At 42.8% G+C, this 15592-nt stretch overlaps 7 protein-coding genes across 7 annotated transcripts; 4 read left to right on the plus strand and 3 right to left on the minus strand. All coding sequences in view use genetic code 12, as the record gives it.

The window, feature by feature from the left end:
- Positions 1 to 58: 58 nt before the first annotated feature.
- On the minus strand, positions 59 to 811 carry SPAPADRAFT_61864 (uncharacterized protein; the record flags this gene model as incomplete). The annotated part of the gene is made up of 1 exon (XM_007376012.1): positions 59 to 811. One exon carries the CDS (start codon positions 769 to 771, stop codon positions 88 to 90), a length of 684 nt encoding a protein of 227 aa, XP_007376074.1.
- A 939-nt stretch (positions 812 to 1750) lies between these two features.
- Positions 1751 to 3372, plus strand: SPAPADRAFT_61865 (uncharacterized protein; the record flags this gene model as incomplete). Its single annotated transcript, XM_007376013.1, has 1 exon — positions 1751 to 3372. The coding sequence occupies one exon, from the start codon at positions 1781 to 1783 to the stop codon at positions 3278 to 3280; it is 1500 nt and encodes a 499-aa protein (XP_007376075.1).
- Positions 3373 to 5271: 1899 nt separating this feature from the next.
- NGT1 (Ngt1p) lies at positions 5272 to 6890 on the plus strand (the record flags this gene model as incomplete). The annotated part of the gene is made up of 1 exon (XM_007376014.1): positions 5272 to 6890. One exon carries the CDS (start codon positions 5300 to 5302, stop codon positions 6833 to 6835), a length of 1536 nt encoding a protein of 511 aa, XP_007376076.1.
- A 237-nt stretch (positions 6891 to 7127) lies between these two features.
- On the plus strand, positions 7128 to 10451 carry SPAPADRAFT_140061 (U2 snRNP complex subunit; the record flags this gene model as incomplete). Its single annotated transcript, XM_007376015.1, has 1 exon — positions 7128 to 10451. One exon carries the CDS (start codon positions 7128 to 7130, stop codon positions 10449 to 10451), a length of 3324 nt encoding a protein of 1107 aa, XP_007376077.1.
- Positions 10452 to 10474: 23 nt separating this feature from the next.
- Positions 10475 to 12460, minus strand: FKH2 (forkhead family transcription factor; the record flags this gene model as incomplete). The annotated part of the gene is made up of 1 exon (XM_007376016.1): positions 10475 to 12460. One exon carries the CDS (start codon positions 12458 to 12460, stop codon positions 10475 to 10477), a length of 1986 nt encoding a protein of 661 aa, XP_007376078.1.
- A 652-nt stretch (positions 12461 to 13112) lies between these two features.
- On the minus strand, positions 13113 to 14420 carry SWD1 (COMPASS subunit protein; the record flags this gene model as incomplete). The annotated part of the gene is made up of 1 exon (XM_007376017.1): positions 13113 to 14420. One exon carries the CDS (start codon positions 14418 to 14420, stop codon positions 13113 to 13115), a length of 1308 nt encoding a protein of 435 aa, XP_007376079.1.
- A 176-nt stretch (positions 14421 to 14596) lies between these two features.
- Positions 14597 to 15510, plus strand: SPAPADRAFT_61874 (p24 family protein; the record flags this gene model as incomplete). Its single annotated transcript, XM_007376018.1, has 1 exon — positions 14597 to 15510. The coding sequence occupies one exon, from the start codon at positions 14835 to 14837 to the stop codon at positions 15456 to 15458; it is 624 nt and encodes a 207-aa protein (XP_007376080.1).
- Between the last annotated feature and the right edge of the window lie 82 nt (positions 15511 to 15592).

Consider the following 15592-nt stretch of genomic DNA (forward strand, 5'->3'; position numbering starts at 1 on the left):
GATAAGGGGGAACTACAAATATAATTAGATAAAGTGGATTACACTGGGAGATACAATAGTAAATGCAATGATATTTATTCCTATAAACTAAGCTTGATAAGCAGGTGGAGCCACCTTTTCGCTGGTCCAACCATTATCCTCACTGACCTTTTCCATGGGGACCCACCGTTTTACACGTTCACACTTTGGTGGAACTGGAGGAGGCAAGCCATGAACCAAGCGATACTGCTGTCTTTCTTCGTGTACGTTTTGATAGTGCTGGTGTAAACTGGGGTGCCTTTCTGCGGAAGGGCGAGGTGGTTTTGGAGGAGGGGCGGAGGTACCATGACCAGCATGATGAGGATGAGCGAAATAGTTTGCGTCGTGTTGTTGCTCGTATGAGAACACTTGTGGATGTGGAGTTGGTGGACGGGAGTTTGGACTATGATGGACGTGGTCATAGTGGTACTGTGAGTGGTATCCTTGGTATGGTTCTTGGTAGTATGTGTGGTGAGGGTGGGGTTGTTGTTGAGCGGGTGGTTGGTGATAGTGTTGTGGAGCGGGTTGTTGGTGATAGTGTTGTGGAGCTGGTGGTTGTGAATGATGTTGTGGTTGGTGGTGGTGGTGGTGGTGTTGTTGTTGTTGTTGTGGTGGTGGTTGTTGCTGTTGTACTGGCTGAGATTGGGCTTGTGCTGGTTGACGTTTATTCATGATGGCATTAGCAGCCATTGCACCTAAGGCGACACCGCCGACACCCATGAGCATTCCTCTTCTTCTTCTGCGATTGAACATTTTATTTGTGTGTTTGTTATTGTATGATTATGATGATGATGATGGACAAAGATAGGGAAGGACTACAGGATTCAAGTAGTATTTATACTTGGTGAACTTCTTTTATGACATCATGGATAACTACTAGAAAATATGATCTCATCAGCCACGCAGGATCATGACAGGAAATTATTTTTTGCAGCTGGGGACAATGGAGGTCATTGCGCGGAAAAATGTTTCCACATTGTTATTTTTCCATGACGTCGTGAATTGCGCAGGGCAGAATCACGTCTTGTTTCAGTTACGACATTACTGAGGTCAATAGAGCTGCATGTTTATTATGGGGTGGTGCAGATAAGGTTGAGTCATGGTTTTAGCGAACGGGAGGTCTCGGGAGGGCAAGGATCACTTTGTTTTCCCGATTACTAATCGGATATGATATGATCGTTTTAGGTAACAATAGGCCAGTTACGATGAGTATTTATTTTGTCATTACTTTTTACTGCATGTTTTGTATAGGTATACATTCCTATGCTTATGCAGGGGAATTGATCGTTAGGACTTTTAGACACGGACCGGTTTGTGATGGTATTATCGGATGCATCAAACCCCGACACTATCTTTACCCAACAAAAAAAAACTGCTTAGTCCAATCGATTATAAGGCACAATTAATTGAATCTGACCATGTCAAAGGCCAATTGATTAGGACACAACTAGATCTAACTAAACTTCCGTAAGAAGGCACAACTGCGCCCAAAGCCCATTGGTGTAGCACCTGAAACAAAGTGCGCAGCATTCCGATCGTTTCCTATCAAGAACTACGCCTCCCGCCTCAACCTAATATTTCATGCCTTATTTCCGAGCTGGGCCTCCCCAAAAAAAAAAAACAAACTGTGGTAACCGCGGCATGCACCCTATACTATTATTTTGCGTCATAGACGATGCATAGTCCGTGCTTTGCGCGCAGTACACTATAAAAAAAAAATTATGACAAAGACTTTTCATTGCTATATATGGTGACATCAACCATGACACAAGCTAGCATCAGTAGTGACTTGGAGTCACGCAGGGTCGAAGAGCTCGACCGTCTCCTTACTTTGCTCAAGCCGCGGATTCTCCAGTATGTCGAATCAGCTGATCCGCAATCGGCAAACTACAATCCAACATCGCTTGGGACATATCATGAACCCGAGTTTCTCAAACAGAAGATTTTGAATGGCGATGATTTGGCCGAGAAGTGCAGCGAGGATGAGTTGTTTAATGTTATTGATAAAGTGTTGGAGTACTCTGTCAACACTTGGAACCCGGGGTTCTTGGACAAGTTGTATGCGCTGAACAACCCCATTGGTGTGGTCTCGGATATCATCTTATCCATGCTCAACACCAACTCTCACGTGTACACTGTATCACCTGTGTTATCAGTGATTGAAAATTACATTGGAAGAAAGTATGCGCGGTTGTTTTACACTAAGGACCAGGAAACGTGTGGTGGGTTGACGTTTGCTGGGGGATCCTGGTCGAACGTTACCAGTTTGCAAATTGCCAGATCGATGAGATTCCCAGATACTAAAGTCAAAGGGAACCAAGGGTACAAATTTGCCATTTACACTAGTAAGCACAGTCATTATTCCGTGGAGAAAGCTGCCATTTTACTTGGATTGGGGTCTGAGAATGTGTTCAAGATTGATGTGAATGCTGTAGGAACCATGGATGTTGCTAAATTGAGAGAGACCATTGCAACCACCAAGTCACAAGGGTACACTCCGTTGTACATCAATGCAACGGCAGGTACCACTGTATTTGGTTCGTTTGATCCATTCACAGAAATTGCAGCTGTGGCCAAGGAGTTTGGGGTCCATTTCCACATTGATGGGTCCTGGGGAGGCAATGTCATATTCTCGTCAAAATACCGTGGCCGTCTTGCCGGATGTGAATTAGCTGATTCCATCACCGTCAACCCACACAAAATGCTCGGTATCCCCAACACCTGTTCATTTTTGTTGCTTCCACATGTAGCTCACTTCCAAACCGCCATGTCGTTGCAAGCACCGTATTTATTCCATGGCCGTGAGTCAGGTGAGGAAAACTATGATTTGGCCGATGGAACCATGGGATGTGGAAGACGTAGTGACGCGTTCAAGTTCTACATGGGCTGGCTCTACTACGGGACCGCGGGCTTTGAAGCTAGAGTCAACCATGCATTCACCATCATGGAATATTTCGTGGCTCGAATCAGTGCCGATTCTCGATTTGAGTTGGTTGGAAGCAGCAAGGAAAACCTTCCCCAATGTCTCCAAGTTTGCTTTTATTACCATCCAAGCTGTGGGTGTGACAATACGAAAGTGACGCGATTCATTTCCAGAGAGTTGCACAAGATGGGGAAATATCTTGTTGATTTCAGTCCCAACGCCGACGGATCAGATAAGGGGGAGTTTTTCCGGGTGGTGTTCAATTCTCCGATCTTGACGAATGACGTGATTGACGATTTGATTGACTCAATTGTGAAGGTGGGAGAACGGTGTGTGTAAAAATGAAAAGAATTCCCACGTTTTGTACATAGTTGATAGATAAGAGACGTTGATAGGCACGTTACATTATAGAAATAGATAAGCCATTGTTATTATCGGTATGTACGGCTGGCAAGCATATATTTGAGTTATTAACTCGAGATAAATAAACTATTAGCTCGAGATAAACCATTATGTGATTAATCCAAGATAACCTCGAGATAACCAGTAGATTTCGAAGTAACATACACCAGTACGTACAGTTGCAAATTGATTTTATGCAAGCATTTGCAAAATGCAACATCGATTTCAATACGACCAGAAAAAAAATTTTTTTTTCTCGGTGCAACATAATTGAATGTTACATTGGATACGGATGCACTGGTACCCTGGAGAGGACAACGCAACCTAGCCTCAAACAGGCAATTAATCTTGACGTGGTTGACTAAAGTGGGGTTGTGGGGTTTTACGAAGTTAGCCAAGACCGAACGCGTGTCCACCTAAAACAAACCTTAAATCATGATTATCATCAAATCGTAAAATCATGAAATCGCGAATCATTTGACAATGATGATACAGCCCCGCCTGGGAGGAGGAGGGAGTTGCGATACCAGGGAGAATATCACCAGGTGATTCTCTTTCTAGAATAAACTACAATGGGGTTACTGTATAGGCGGGTTCAATTACGACAGGTTGTTCCCGGAACTAGATCAATTAAAAATCAAAAAAGCAATCTTGTAAAATAAGCCCGGTTTTGTGGTAATTGCATGAGTAATCAAGAAAAATTTTCTACTACTACTACTACTACTACTACTACTACCAAGGAATGGGTATGGGTTCTGCCGCGGGGGCTCGTTTAAATGAGCTTTTTTATATCGTGTAATTTCACATTGTAGATGATACAACCTTGGTGTATAATTGCACGCTTTGTTTTGGCCAAGGGTGAAATATTTTTTTGGCATTTGTGAATTAGTTTGATTTGGTAATATCGCTAAGTTTTTCCCTGGCTAATTTATCCGTATTGCAGGTGGAATTGATCCTTTGAAGCATGCCTAACTTGTGCCGAAAGTAAACTCTAGCAACAGAAGAGCTGTCCCTCATCGCACTGAGATTGTACTGATATTGTACTCTTTTCACTTACTAATACGAGACGGCTCATTGCAACTAAAAATAACTAGGGCAACAAATAACATGAGGCAAAAAAGGAATTAGCAATAGACAAATAAAACCTTTTGTGCATGTAAGCCCAAACATTAAAAAAAAAAAATATTTTTTCGGGGTCTCAAAATCAAGTACAACCATGTTACATTGAGATCGTTTGGTTTAAGGTTACCTCGCCAAAATTAAGCAACACTGGCCACAAACTCTATGTAAAGCGCAAATAAGGGTAGTTTAAACTGGGGAGGTCTTGGCTGGCTGGTGGGCCGGGCCGTTGTATCAGATTGCATGGTTTGTGTCCCTGGACATCGCCTGTGCCTGAGCACAGTTCATTTGCAGATTACGCACATAGTTATTCCGTGCCATTTTTTTAAAAAAAAATAGCAAAACAAAACAAAAACGCGCCATATACTAAATTGACATCATCTGACATATCTTTGCAAGATGTGTGCAATAGCGAGACATATGACTGCAAAACATAAAGTTTATTTTTAGCTTATCTTAGGCTCATGGATTACCATGATATCATGTAAATACGTAAAGTATAGTACATGCAATGGTTTTTTTCTTTTTATTATTTTTTTCACTATGTGAGGTGTTTGAAGTGTTCTTTAAAAAATATTTTATTTTTTTATGCAATAATTTAAAAATGTTTTTTTTTAATGTGCCACTGGAATTTTAAAAATGGAACATCTGAGTAAAACCCTTTTGTTATCTTTAATTTGGGGCTAAAAGGTGGAGACAAAGATACAGAACTCGATCGCTTGACAATGAATCACAAGAGCGAACTTGCACAACATAAATAGGTTATTGATTTTCCACAAATTTGCATTAAAACTTTTTTCCTTCTTATCATCAAACAAACACACATACATATTCACTATGGACGAAAAGTCTCCAAAGATTGACGTGAACTCTAACTCTTCCTACGATTCACCATCTCAGGATTTAGAACACCAACATGAACATCTTGAATTGAAGCACCACACTTCTGCTGAAATCGAAGCCGATGGCCACTGGTACAACAAGAAGATCAGCTTCTTCGGCACTGGGTTCAGATACTCTTCCGCCATGACCCAGATCGTCATGCTTGCCTTTGTCGTTTTCATGACCCCAGGTATGTTCAACGCTCTTACTGGTATCGGTGCTTCTATTGACGACAAGCACACTGCTGATAACGCCAATGTGGCTCTTTACTCTACTTTTGCTACTATTGGGTTCTTTGGTGGTACCATCTGTAACATCATCGGTGTCAGAGCTTCTCTTATGCTTGGTGGTACTGGTTATGCTCTTTACGCTGGTTCCTTATTGGCTTTCAACCACACTAGAAACAAGGGTTTTGTTATTTTCGCTGGTGCTTACTTGGGTCTTTGTGCTGCTGTCTTGTGGGCTGCTCAAGGTACCATCATCATGTCTTATCCTACTGAATCCACCAAAGGTAGAGCCATTATGGTTTTCTGGGTTATTTTCAACTTGGGTGCCGTTATTGGTTCCGTGATTCCATTAGCTGACAATATCGAAAACAAGGGCAGTGCTGCTAACGACGGTACTTTTATTGCCTTTATCATTTTGATGTGCTTGGGTTCTATTATTGCTTTCTTTATGTTGCCAATGTCCAAGGTTTTCAAGTCCGATGGTACTAAGGTCATGGGTCAAAAACACCCATACTGGAAGGACGAATTGATTGGCTTGGGTAAGTTGTTGCTTAACGAACCAAGAATCTTGCTCATGTTCCCAATGTTCTTCTCTTCTAACTGGTTCTACACCTATCAATTCAACAACTTCAACTACGGTAAGTTCAACCTTAGAACCAGATCCTTGAACTCGTTGCTTTACTGGTTGGCCCAAATGGTTGGTGCTGTGTGTATTGGTTTCGTTCTCGATTGGCAAAAGTTCAGACGTAGTATCCGTGCCAGAATTGGTTTTGTTATTATTTTCATTGCTGGTTTAGCCATCTGGGGTGGAGGTCTCAAGTTCCAATTGGGATTCACTAGAGAACAAGCCGAATCTGTCCCACCAAAGTTCACTCCATTGGACTATACTGATGGTGGATACATTGGTCCTATGTTCCTTTACATCTTCTATGGTATGTTTGATGCCATTTTCCAATCGTACATTTTCTGGATCTTGGGGGCCTTGTCCAACAACCCCAAGAAGACCGCCTTGTATGCTGGTTTTTACAAGGGGATCCAATCTGCTGGTGCCGCTATCGCATGGAGATTGGACGCTATTGGTGTCAGTTACATGGCCTTATTTGCATCTTCATGGGCCATGATCCAGGTCAGTATGTTGATTGCTGCTCCTTTGATCTTTTGGTACATCAAGGACCACACCTCTGCTGACGAAGACCACATGGATGAAGTTGTTGGTGAAGAAGAAGTCACCAAGGAATTTGATGTTCAACATGAAGAACAGTAATTGTTGATTAATTAATAGAATATGTTTCGTATTTAATATAATGTTTATGTAACACACCAGCAGCTTTGTAGTATTGTGTGCTAGCAGCATCAGCAGCATCAGCAGCAGCATAAGCACCACCACTACCTTAGAACGACCTCGGTAAATTTACCGGGAGACTCGCAGTAATTCTACCGCGAGGAATTTCGTGTGGACCCGCCCTAAACTCTTCATCGCACTAAAAAAAACAAACCACCACCACCACCACCACCACCACAAAGGTCTCACACCAATTGATAACCAACACCCACTAATGTCCGACTCACTCCATCTATACAACCTTACCCTAAAGGACTCATCCCACTATACTCACACTCTACTAGGACAGTTCCATCCCAAGGATCCCGCCACACAATTCCTTGTCCTCATCTCACCCACCCACATCGACCTAGTCCAACCAAACCCTGACACCGGCAAGCTTCAACTCATCCACCATCAAAAGGTTATTGGCGTAATCAACCAAGCCAGTGTCATCCGCGTCGAAGAACTCGATCATGTAGTGGTTACAAGTGATTCCGGAAACTTATCAGTGCTAAAGTTCGACGGAACCAAATTCGTTCCCGCGATGAACATCGGGATGACCAAGAATGGATGGGGTAGAACATACCCCGGTGAATTTCTCGCCGTTGACCCGTCTAACCGGTGTGTATTCACAAGTGCCGTGGAAAAGAACAAGTTGATATATAAAGTCGACTCCGAGTTGAGCTCCCCGCTCGAAGCCCACTTCAATGGTGTTTGTCTTGGAGTGTGTGCCTTGGATACCGTTTACGAAAACCCCTGTTTTGCTGTGTTGGAAATGGAAGACCAAGTAGCGTTGAACTATTATCACTTGGATCTCGGATTGAACCATATCATCAAGTCGAAAAGTGACCCAATCCCCCAGGATGTGAACTATGTCATTGGGTTGCCTGGTCATATTGGCGGTGTTCTCGTTCTGGGAACCAATTGGATGTGCATTGACCGCAAGAACGAAAGGAAATTCTTTCCCTTACCGAGAAGGAAAGGCCAGGATACGATGATCACCAGCCATGTGTTGCACAGATTGAAAAAGAACGAGTTTTTCATCTTAATTCAGAGCAGTTTGGGGGACTTGTACAAGGTTGTCGTTGAGTATGATAATGATCGAGAAGTTGTCAAAGATGTCATTGTTAGTTATTTCGATACGATTCCTCCATGTATAAGTTTAAATATTTTCAAAAGTGGGTTCCTATTTGCTAATGTATTGAATAATGACAAATTGCTTTACCAATTTGAAAAATTAGGAGACGAATCGACCACAGTTATCAAATCCTCTCAATACCCAGACCATACCGAAGAGGTTAACATCACATTGAAAGCTCTTGATAATCTTGCCCTTATAGATATCCATGAAAGCCTCAGTCCAATCCTTGATGCAAAACAAACACCTTCCAACATGCTTGTGCTTTCATCACACTACCTCAAACAAGTCACACGAGGTATACCGACTACAGAAATTGTGTCTACCCCATTACCATTCACGCCTACGTCTGTATACACCACAAAGCTCACCCAAGCATCCGTTCACGACTCCTACCTCGTGGTTACATCCTCACTTGCCTCACAAACCCTTGTTCTTTCCATTGGTGAAGTAGTCGAGGAAGTGCCCGACTCGAAGCTCGTGACTGACCAACACACACTTTCCATCCAGCAGATGGGAAAATCCAGTCTTGTACAAGTGTACACCAACGGAATAAGACAAATAGGACACAAAGTGACCGACTGGTTCCTGCCTGCCGGTATTACCGTGACCCACGCCTCCACCAATGCCAACCAAGTAATCATCGCCATGTCCAATTGTGAAGTGGTGTATTTTGAGATTGACGTGGATGACCAATTGATTGAGTATCAACAACGACTCGAGCTTACATCGTCGATAACTTCCCTTGCAATCAGTGATACCAGAAGTGACGTGGCTGTGATTGGGTGTGCCGATGAGACGATCCAGGTTGTGTCACTAGCCGAGTCTGATTGTCTTGATGTCAAGTCCTTGCAGGCACTTAGTGCTAATGCTTCTAGTTTGGTCATGATTGAAAACACAGTGCATATCGGGATGGAAAACGGGGTGTATGCTCGGACAAAGCTCGATATTAAACAGCTCAAAGACACAAGAGTGCAGTATCTTGGATCAAGACCGGTGCTGATGTCAAGAATAAGCGTCGGTGACACTGCTGGTGTGTTGGCGATATCTAGTAGTGCATGGATTGGATACACTCATGACACATGGAGGATCATGCCATTGTTAGATATTGACATCTCTAGCGCTGCTTCATTCAATTCCGAAGATATTGAAGGGATAGTAGGGATCCACGGGAATGAACTTGTGATATTCTCGCTTGGCACTGAAGACGGGTTTGACCCGAGTCATGAATGGACCATCAAGAAGCTGAGATTGAGATATACTCCCAGAAGAATGGTGGTTGATGGTGAGAAGGTTTACGTTATTGAATCTGAGTATGGGATTAAAAGTCCCTACCATACTCAAGACACCGATCAGGACTACTATGATGCATTTGGATATGAACGAGGTGGACCCGGTGCGTCCTGCATTCAAGTGGTTATCAATGAGGAGGTAACACAGAGTATAGAGTTGGAACACACGGCGATATCCATGACGAAAGTGACGTTCAAGAATCAACCATGTTTGGTGGTGGGTGTGACTACAAAACAAACCTATCTTCCAACATCACACGACGAGTGCTTCTTGTACACTTACAAGATCGGTGATACTCTTGAACTACTCCATCGTACTAAATTGACCATCCGCCCAACGGTATTGATTGCATTTAATAATCGAGTTCTAGTCGCTTCTGGAAATCACATCTTGCTATATGAGCTTGGACAAAGTCAGCTCCTTAGAAAGTCAGCCAGTGTGCTTGCCTATCTTGCCCAAATCAACAATGTCATACATATAGAATCTAGTCGTATTGTCATCACTGATGCCCATTCAAGCAGCATCTCCTATGCAAAGTTCGACACGGGGTTGAATCAATTTGTCGGGTTTGCCGATGATGTAATCAAGCGACAAGTCACTGCGATTGTTTCAGTCGATTACGACACCGTGATATCGGGGGATAAGTTTGGGAATATCCGCGTGAGCCGAGTCGACGAGGAGGTTTCCAAACAGACTGACGAGCATTGGAGCTTTATCAAACAGAGTGATGGATTGTTTAATTCCACAGGGTCAAAGTTGAAGAGTCTAGCGTCGATCTACGTCCATGACACACCTATAAAAATGATGAAACTGAAGGATTGTATCGTGTGGACGGGTCTCATGGGGACCATAGGCAGTTTCATTCCATTGTTGACCACTTCTGAGGTTGACTGGTTGCGAAAGTTGGAGCTTGCCATGCGCAACCAAGTGGTTAACTTGCTCGAGAAGGATCACTTGAAGTCGAGAAGTTATTATGATCCAGTCAAGTGTGTGATCGACGGTGACTTGCTTGAAATGTACTATAGTCTCTCTATGGATGTGAAGTTATCCATTGCCCGCCAAGTGAATCGGTCACCACTGGAAATTGAAAAGAAACTTGAGAATTTACGCAACAGAGTAACTTAAAACATGTATAATAAAAAAGCTATTTATACTAAAACGTTATCTTTCTTAGTAGGCGAATCATCTTGTTTAAATCCATTATTCTTTCTATTCAAAGTAGGACTTCCCGGTTCGTCCTTGCGCAAGGGACTCTGTCCGTTGGGAGTGCTGAACTGAACAAAGTTCCAAAATGCAGGCAGGGATTGGTTGGTCCCATTGTTAATCACTCCTCCTGCTCCTCCTCTAGCCTTGGAACCTCTTTCCGGGGTGTATGCTTCGAGCGCCGAAATCTTCTTGGGACTGGTGAAATTAAGACTCAATTCACTGGGGGCACTCGATTGTTCTGGTTTACTCAGAAGGTCAGTGGAATTAGCAGTCGTTCCGTAAGAATTAGATCTTGAGTGTGCAGCAGGTGCTGATGAGAGGTTGGTGGTGGGTGCAGGAGGTGGTGGGAGCGAGTACATCGCTGGTCCGGCAGATGCACTAACGCCCACTTTAGGCAACTTTGGTTGGTCAATGCTTGGTTGTTGTAGTTGGACTTGTTGTCTTAACGGAGATGCTAGTTCTTTACTGTTGACCATGGAGTATTGCTGCTGTGGTTGTTGTTGTTGTTGTTGTGGTTGTTGTGATGGCGGTGGTGGTGGTGGTGGTGGTTGCGCGTACATGATTGGTTGATTATTATAGTAGCGTTGCGCCAGTTGTTGTGCAGGGGGTGGGGGTGCTTGTTGAGGTTGTTGCTGTGGTGGGATTGGTTGGTACATTGGCTGTCCCGTCATTCCCGACATATACGACAAAGGATTAGATTGCATTGGGTTTGTAGGGACGTATTGTGGTGGAATTTGTTGTTGTTGTTGTTGTTGAGGGGGTACCTGTTGTTGTATTATCGATTGTCTTGGAGGCAATTGCTGGTGTTGTTGTTGCTGCTGTTGTATGTTTTCATAGTACCGTGGCTCGGGTAAATGTTTATGAGTGGCTAAATGTAAATGTAATTGTCTCGATACCGAACTGCCTCTTCTCGCCTTGGAAATCGTACCGTCGTTGATCTTATTCAAAAAATCCTGTTTGTAGCTTTGACTGATTTGCCATTTCATCCCCTTCCCAGGTTCATTGGGCCTTCGAGGAACCTTCTCAAATGCTTTGTTCAACGACAAGTTGTGTCTAATGGAGTTTTGCCAGCCTGCCTTGGAATACTTGTAATATGCATAGTGGGAAGCAATCCAGTTGTAGATTTCCGACAACGACATTATCCCCTCGGGGTTGGAAAGGATTGCTTGCGTGATCATGGTGGCGTATGAATAAGGAGGCTTGATATCCTTGGATTCCTCCTTGGACAAGTCCTGATCAAGGTTAGTTTGCAACGAGGTTGCTGACACCGACGAGGGAGATTGGGTAAGACTGACCTTGTCAAACATCTGGAAGTTTTTAATGCTAACGGATTTCTTATGGGGCTGCACCAGCTGCATCTCCTTGTACTTGGCCAACCCACGTTCCAACATCTTGGGTGCTATAACAGCCGGCGAATCCGGCAAGATGAACATCATCTGGGTACCACCAATGTCCAAAATTGCACCCAGATGTAAACCGTGGTCGGTGTTGGGGTTGATCTTGTTGCCGTCGATCTTGGCCCCGTTTCGACCCAACACTTTTAATTGCCAGCACTGTAAGTCCAAGTTGTAAGTGATGGTGGCGTGTTGTCTAGACACTACTTTAGCGGGGCCCAAGTCGATATCAACATAGCTGGTGTTGCTATTACTAGTGGCAGAAGCAGCAGCAGCGGCTGCCACCACATCGGTATTTCTGCCGATAGAGATTGCCAATGACTTGACGTAGTATGTCCAGTCGGCACCGGCAATCTTGGCGTACGCCTGCACTTCTGTGGCCAAGTTCTTGTCGTTGGCGTAGGTGTCAGCGACATTTGTTCTTTCCGCAGGGATGGTCAATGCTGATATTATCGCATTTATGGTGTCCTGGGGGTCGTCTATTATGTCAGGCTCGTGGGACCGTTTTCTAACTTGAGGCGACGTAGACGACATGGGATATTATGCAGGTATTTATATAATCGCAATATTTATTTATATGTATGCAGTGAACACCAGTTGCTGTGTTTGGGTTGGGCTGACTTTTGTTTATGTTTTTTTTTTTTGTCAGAAAAAGTCGTTGATGGTTTGTTTTTGTTTATCCAAGATTTCGGGGGAGAGACACAATTTTCACAAGGGACAAACAATATGCAGTATGTGTGTGGTGAATTACAACGGTGCTGCTTTTTTATGTAGAACTATGCACTGGTATCTGAGCACTGTTTTACTGGTGGGGGTGTAGTGTGTTGTGGGTACAAGAACAAATCAAAAACAGACAGACACAAGAATTCGTTCTATTTGTCAATAGAAGGAAAATCAGAGACCAAAAAAAAAAAAAAATTTTTTTTTCCTACATTACTATAATATTATGAAATTTGCTCCCGGTTCGTAATTAGTTACGTAGTGTGCGTGCGGACCTAAAAAAAAATTACATGATCATTACTACACAAATGTCACAGGAAATCATGATCTAAAAAAATGAGATCTGCATAAATCCGGAGAAAAGATCTCATGATGCGTGGTTATTATATAAATCCGGCAATTACGTAACTTCTCATACCTATTCTATTTCTGTCTATACTCTATATCTCTATCCATACTAGCCGGGCTACTCATATGCTATCGGGATTATAAATCCTTTTCTCCTTATATCAAACCCTCTAGCATCAACTAAGTCTCCATTGACAACATCAACATTAAAATCCTCCTCCTCGAGCCGTTTCTTTGTCAATTCGTTATCATCAATAATATCAAATTCGTCTTCCCCTTCGATATACTCTATATTTTCTTCAATCTCTACAAAATCAGGCGCTAAAGCCGACCATTTCTGCGGAAACACCACCAGCCAGAGATATATAGCCCCACTATCCAACCCAATTGATCCAATCGTACACCGAGAGTAGTTCCACTTGACATCAATCAATTCTTCGTTGGCCCCTTCTAAAATCTTGATCAACGACCCCATGGACGTCTCCCACACGTACAAATCATGTGACGATTGCCCGTAAGTCGACGCCACCAAAAATTCCCCATTATGATTGTAACTCATAGAGTTCCATTGCAATCGATTAACCACATCTTGATACTTGTGGTCAATTTCAAACTCCCAATCATTAGCATCGGAAATGTTGATAAGATCAGGGAGATTGACTTGGCGAATAATACGATCGGACGAATTGACTGCTAGCTTGCGTCCGTTGGATGATATAACTAAATGCTTGATGTTGGAATTTGCAATTTTGATCAGTCGTTTGATAGTGAGAGTTTTTGTTTCAAAAATATTCACCCACCCCTTTGATGTACCAGTAAAGATGTATCCACCATCATTGGGTGTAAATGTAGTCACAAGCGTCATATGCCTATCTTTTCGCTTGGTCTTTTTCGGTTCGTCATCATCCATATCCACATCTTCTCCAAGTGCATCTTGATTTTCGAGCGGGGTTGTGGTAAGGCGGGTGACTTTAGCAACTTCCTCGTGCATATCAACATGCACAGGTGAATCGTCAAACAAACTAGCCACAAACACGTATGGATCATCTGGATGTAAACTAGCACCCCAAATTGGGCCATCGAACTTGACTTGGCGAATAACGGGGTCTTCCTCTGAGTTGTTCACCTTCAGGAAATCCCACAATTTAACATACCAATCCTGCGAACTACTCAACAAGTATCGCCCACAACTACTCCAATTGAGCGAAGTGATTGGACGTACATGACATCCAGTATCTAGATGTACTATCGGTGCAGAACTGATCATGTCGTAAATGATGATTGATCCATCGGCCAATCCCAGGGCAAGATAGTCGCCTCTATCAGTGAATTGTAGTATCACGCTATGTCCATATTGTAGAGTATGGGTCAAACCTTCCGGATACTCTTTAGCGACACTAAACGGGTCCTGTAGTGAAAGATTCATAGGGTAATCGGAAATGTAAACAAGATTTTAGTCATCTGTTTTGTTCACTAGTTCGCTTTTTTTTTTTATTTATTTATTTTATTTTTTTTATTTTTTTCTCTCTGTCTGTCTGTGGTAGTATTTAAGCACCCTCCCCCCACTATCCCCCACCACTATGTAGCTCCGCATTCTCATAAGCGAAATCAGTTATTTCGCGGTTGCATCAGAAAGACAATTAATTTCCTATTTTCTACAATACAACTGTTACCATATCAACTGAAACTACATCTACTCAGACGCAGACACACAACTACACAGACAGACACAGATAGGAACAGGCAGTGGTGGAAGATGCTTATGTTACTTTTTTTGCTTCCATTAACGCAAGCGCTTATATACTTCTACTCCCCAAAGGGTACAAGACGATGCTTCTACATGGATTTACACAAAGACACAATCTTGATTGGGCGGTACAAGATGGAGATCACCACCGATGCAACTAATGCCGGCGACAGTTACACGTCATATTCATACCACACTCCGTTAGACAAAAAGGAAATTGGGGTTGTTATTGATGTTGAGGAAGTATTTGACAACAACCATCGGGTAGTTAGACAGCGCGGGTTTGCCGTTGGACAGTTCAGTTTTAACACCTTAGATTCTGGCCAGCATAGAATATGTCTTACTCCCAAATCGTTCTTGCGACAAGCGTGGTTTAGAAATAACGTCGATTCGTACATTGTTAAAGATCTGAAGTTTGCTATGGCGAGAATTGGCATTGAATTGGCGATTGGTGATACTACGCTACTTGATCTGAAACGATCAAGGGATGTCCAAACAATAAAGGAACAAGTATACGGATTGAACAATAAGCTTCTGTTGATCCGCAGAGAACAATTATTTATTAGAGAGAAGGAGGCCCATTTTAGAGACTTGAGTGAACGCACTTGTGAAACCGTGGTCAATTGGGTCATGATACAATTGGGTGCGATGGTTATCCTATTTATTTATCAAGCTATACGAATTCTGAAGATATTTGAAAAACGGAAAATAGATTAAAAAGTTTGGGAAGTTTCTATTTATAGGCGGTTAATATGATATTTACTTGGTACTATCTCTTGTTACTCCTACTCTTGTGTATTGTGTATTGTGCTAGCATTTTTGTTGTCCTGCATACAACACATGGGCTCTCC

Source organism: Spathaspora passalidarum (assembly GCF_000223485.1).
Source record: "Spathaspora passalidarum NRRL Y-27907 unplaced genomic scaffold SPAPAscaffold_5, whole genome shotgun sequence".
In the NCBI taxonomy this organism is placed as follows: Eukaryota; Fungi; Ascomycota; class Pichiomycetes; order Serinales; family Debaryomycetaceae; genus Spathaspora; species Spathaspora passalidarum.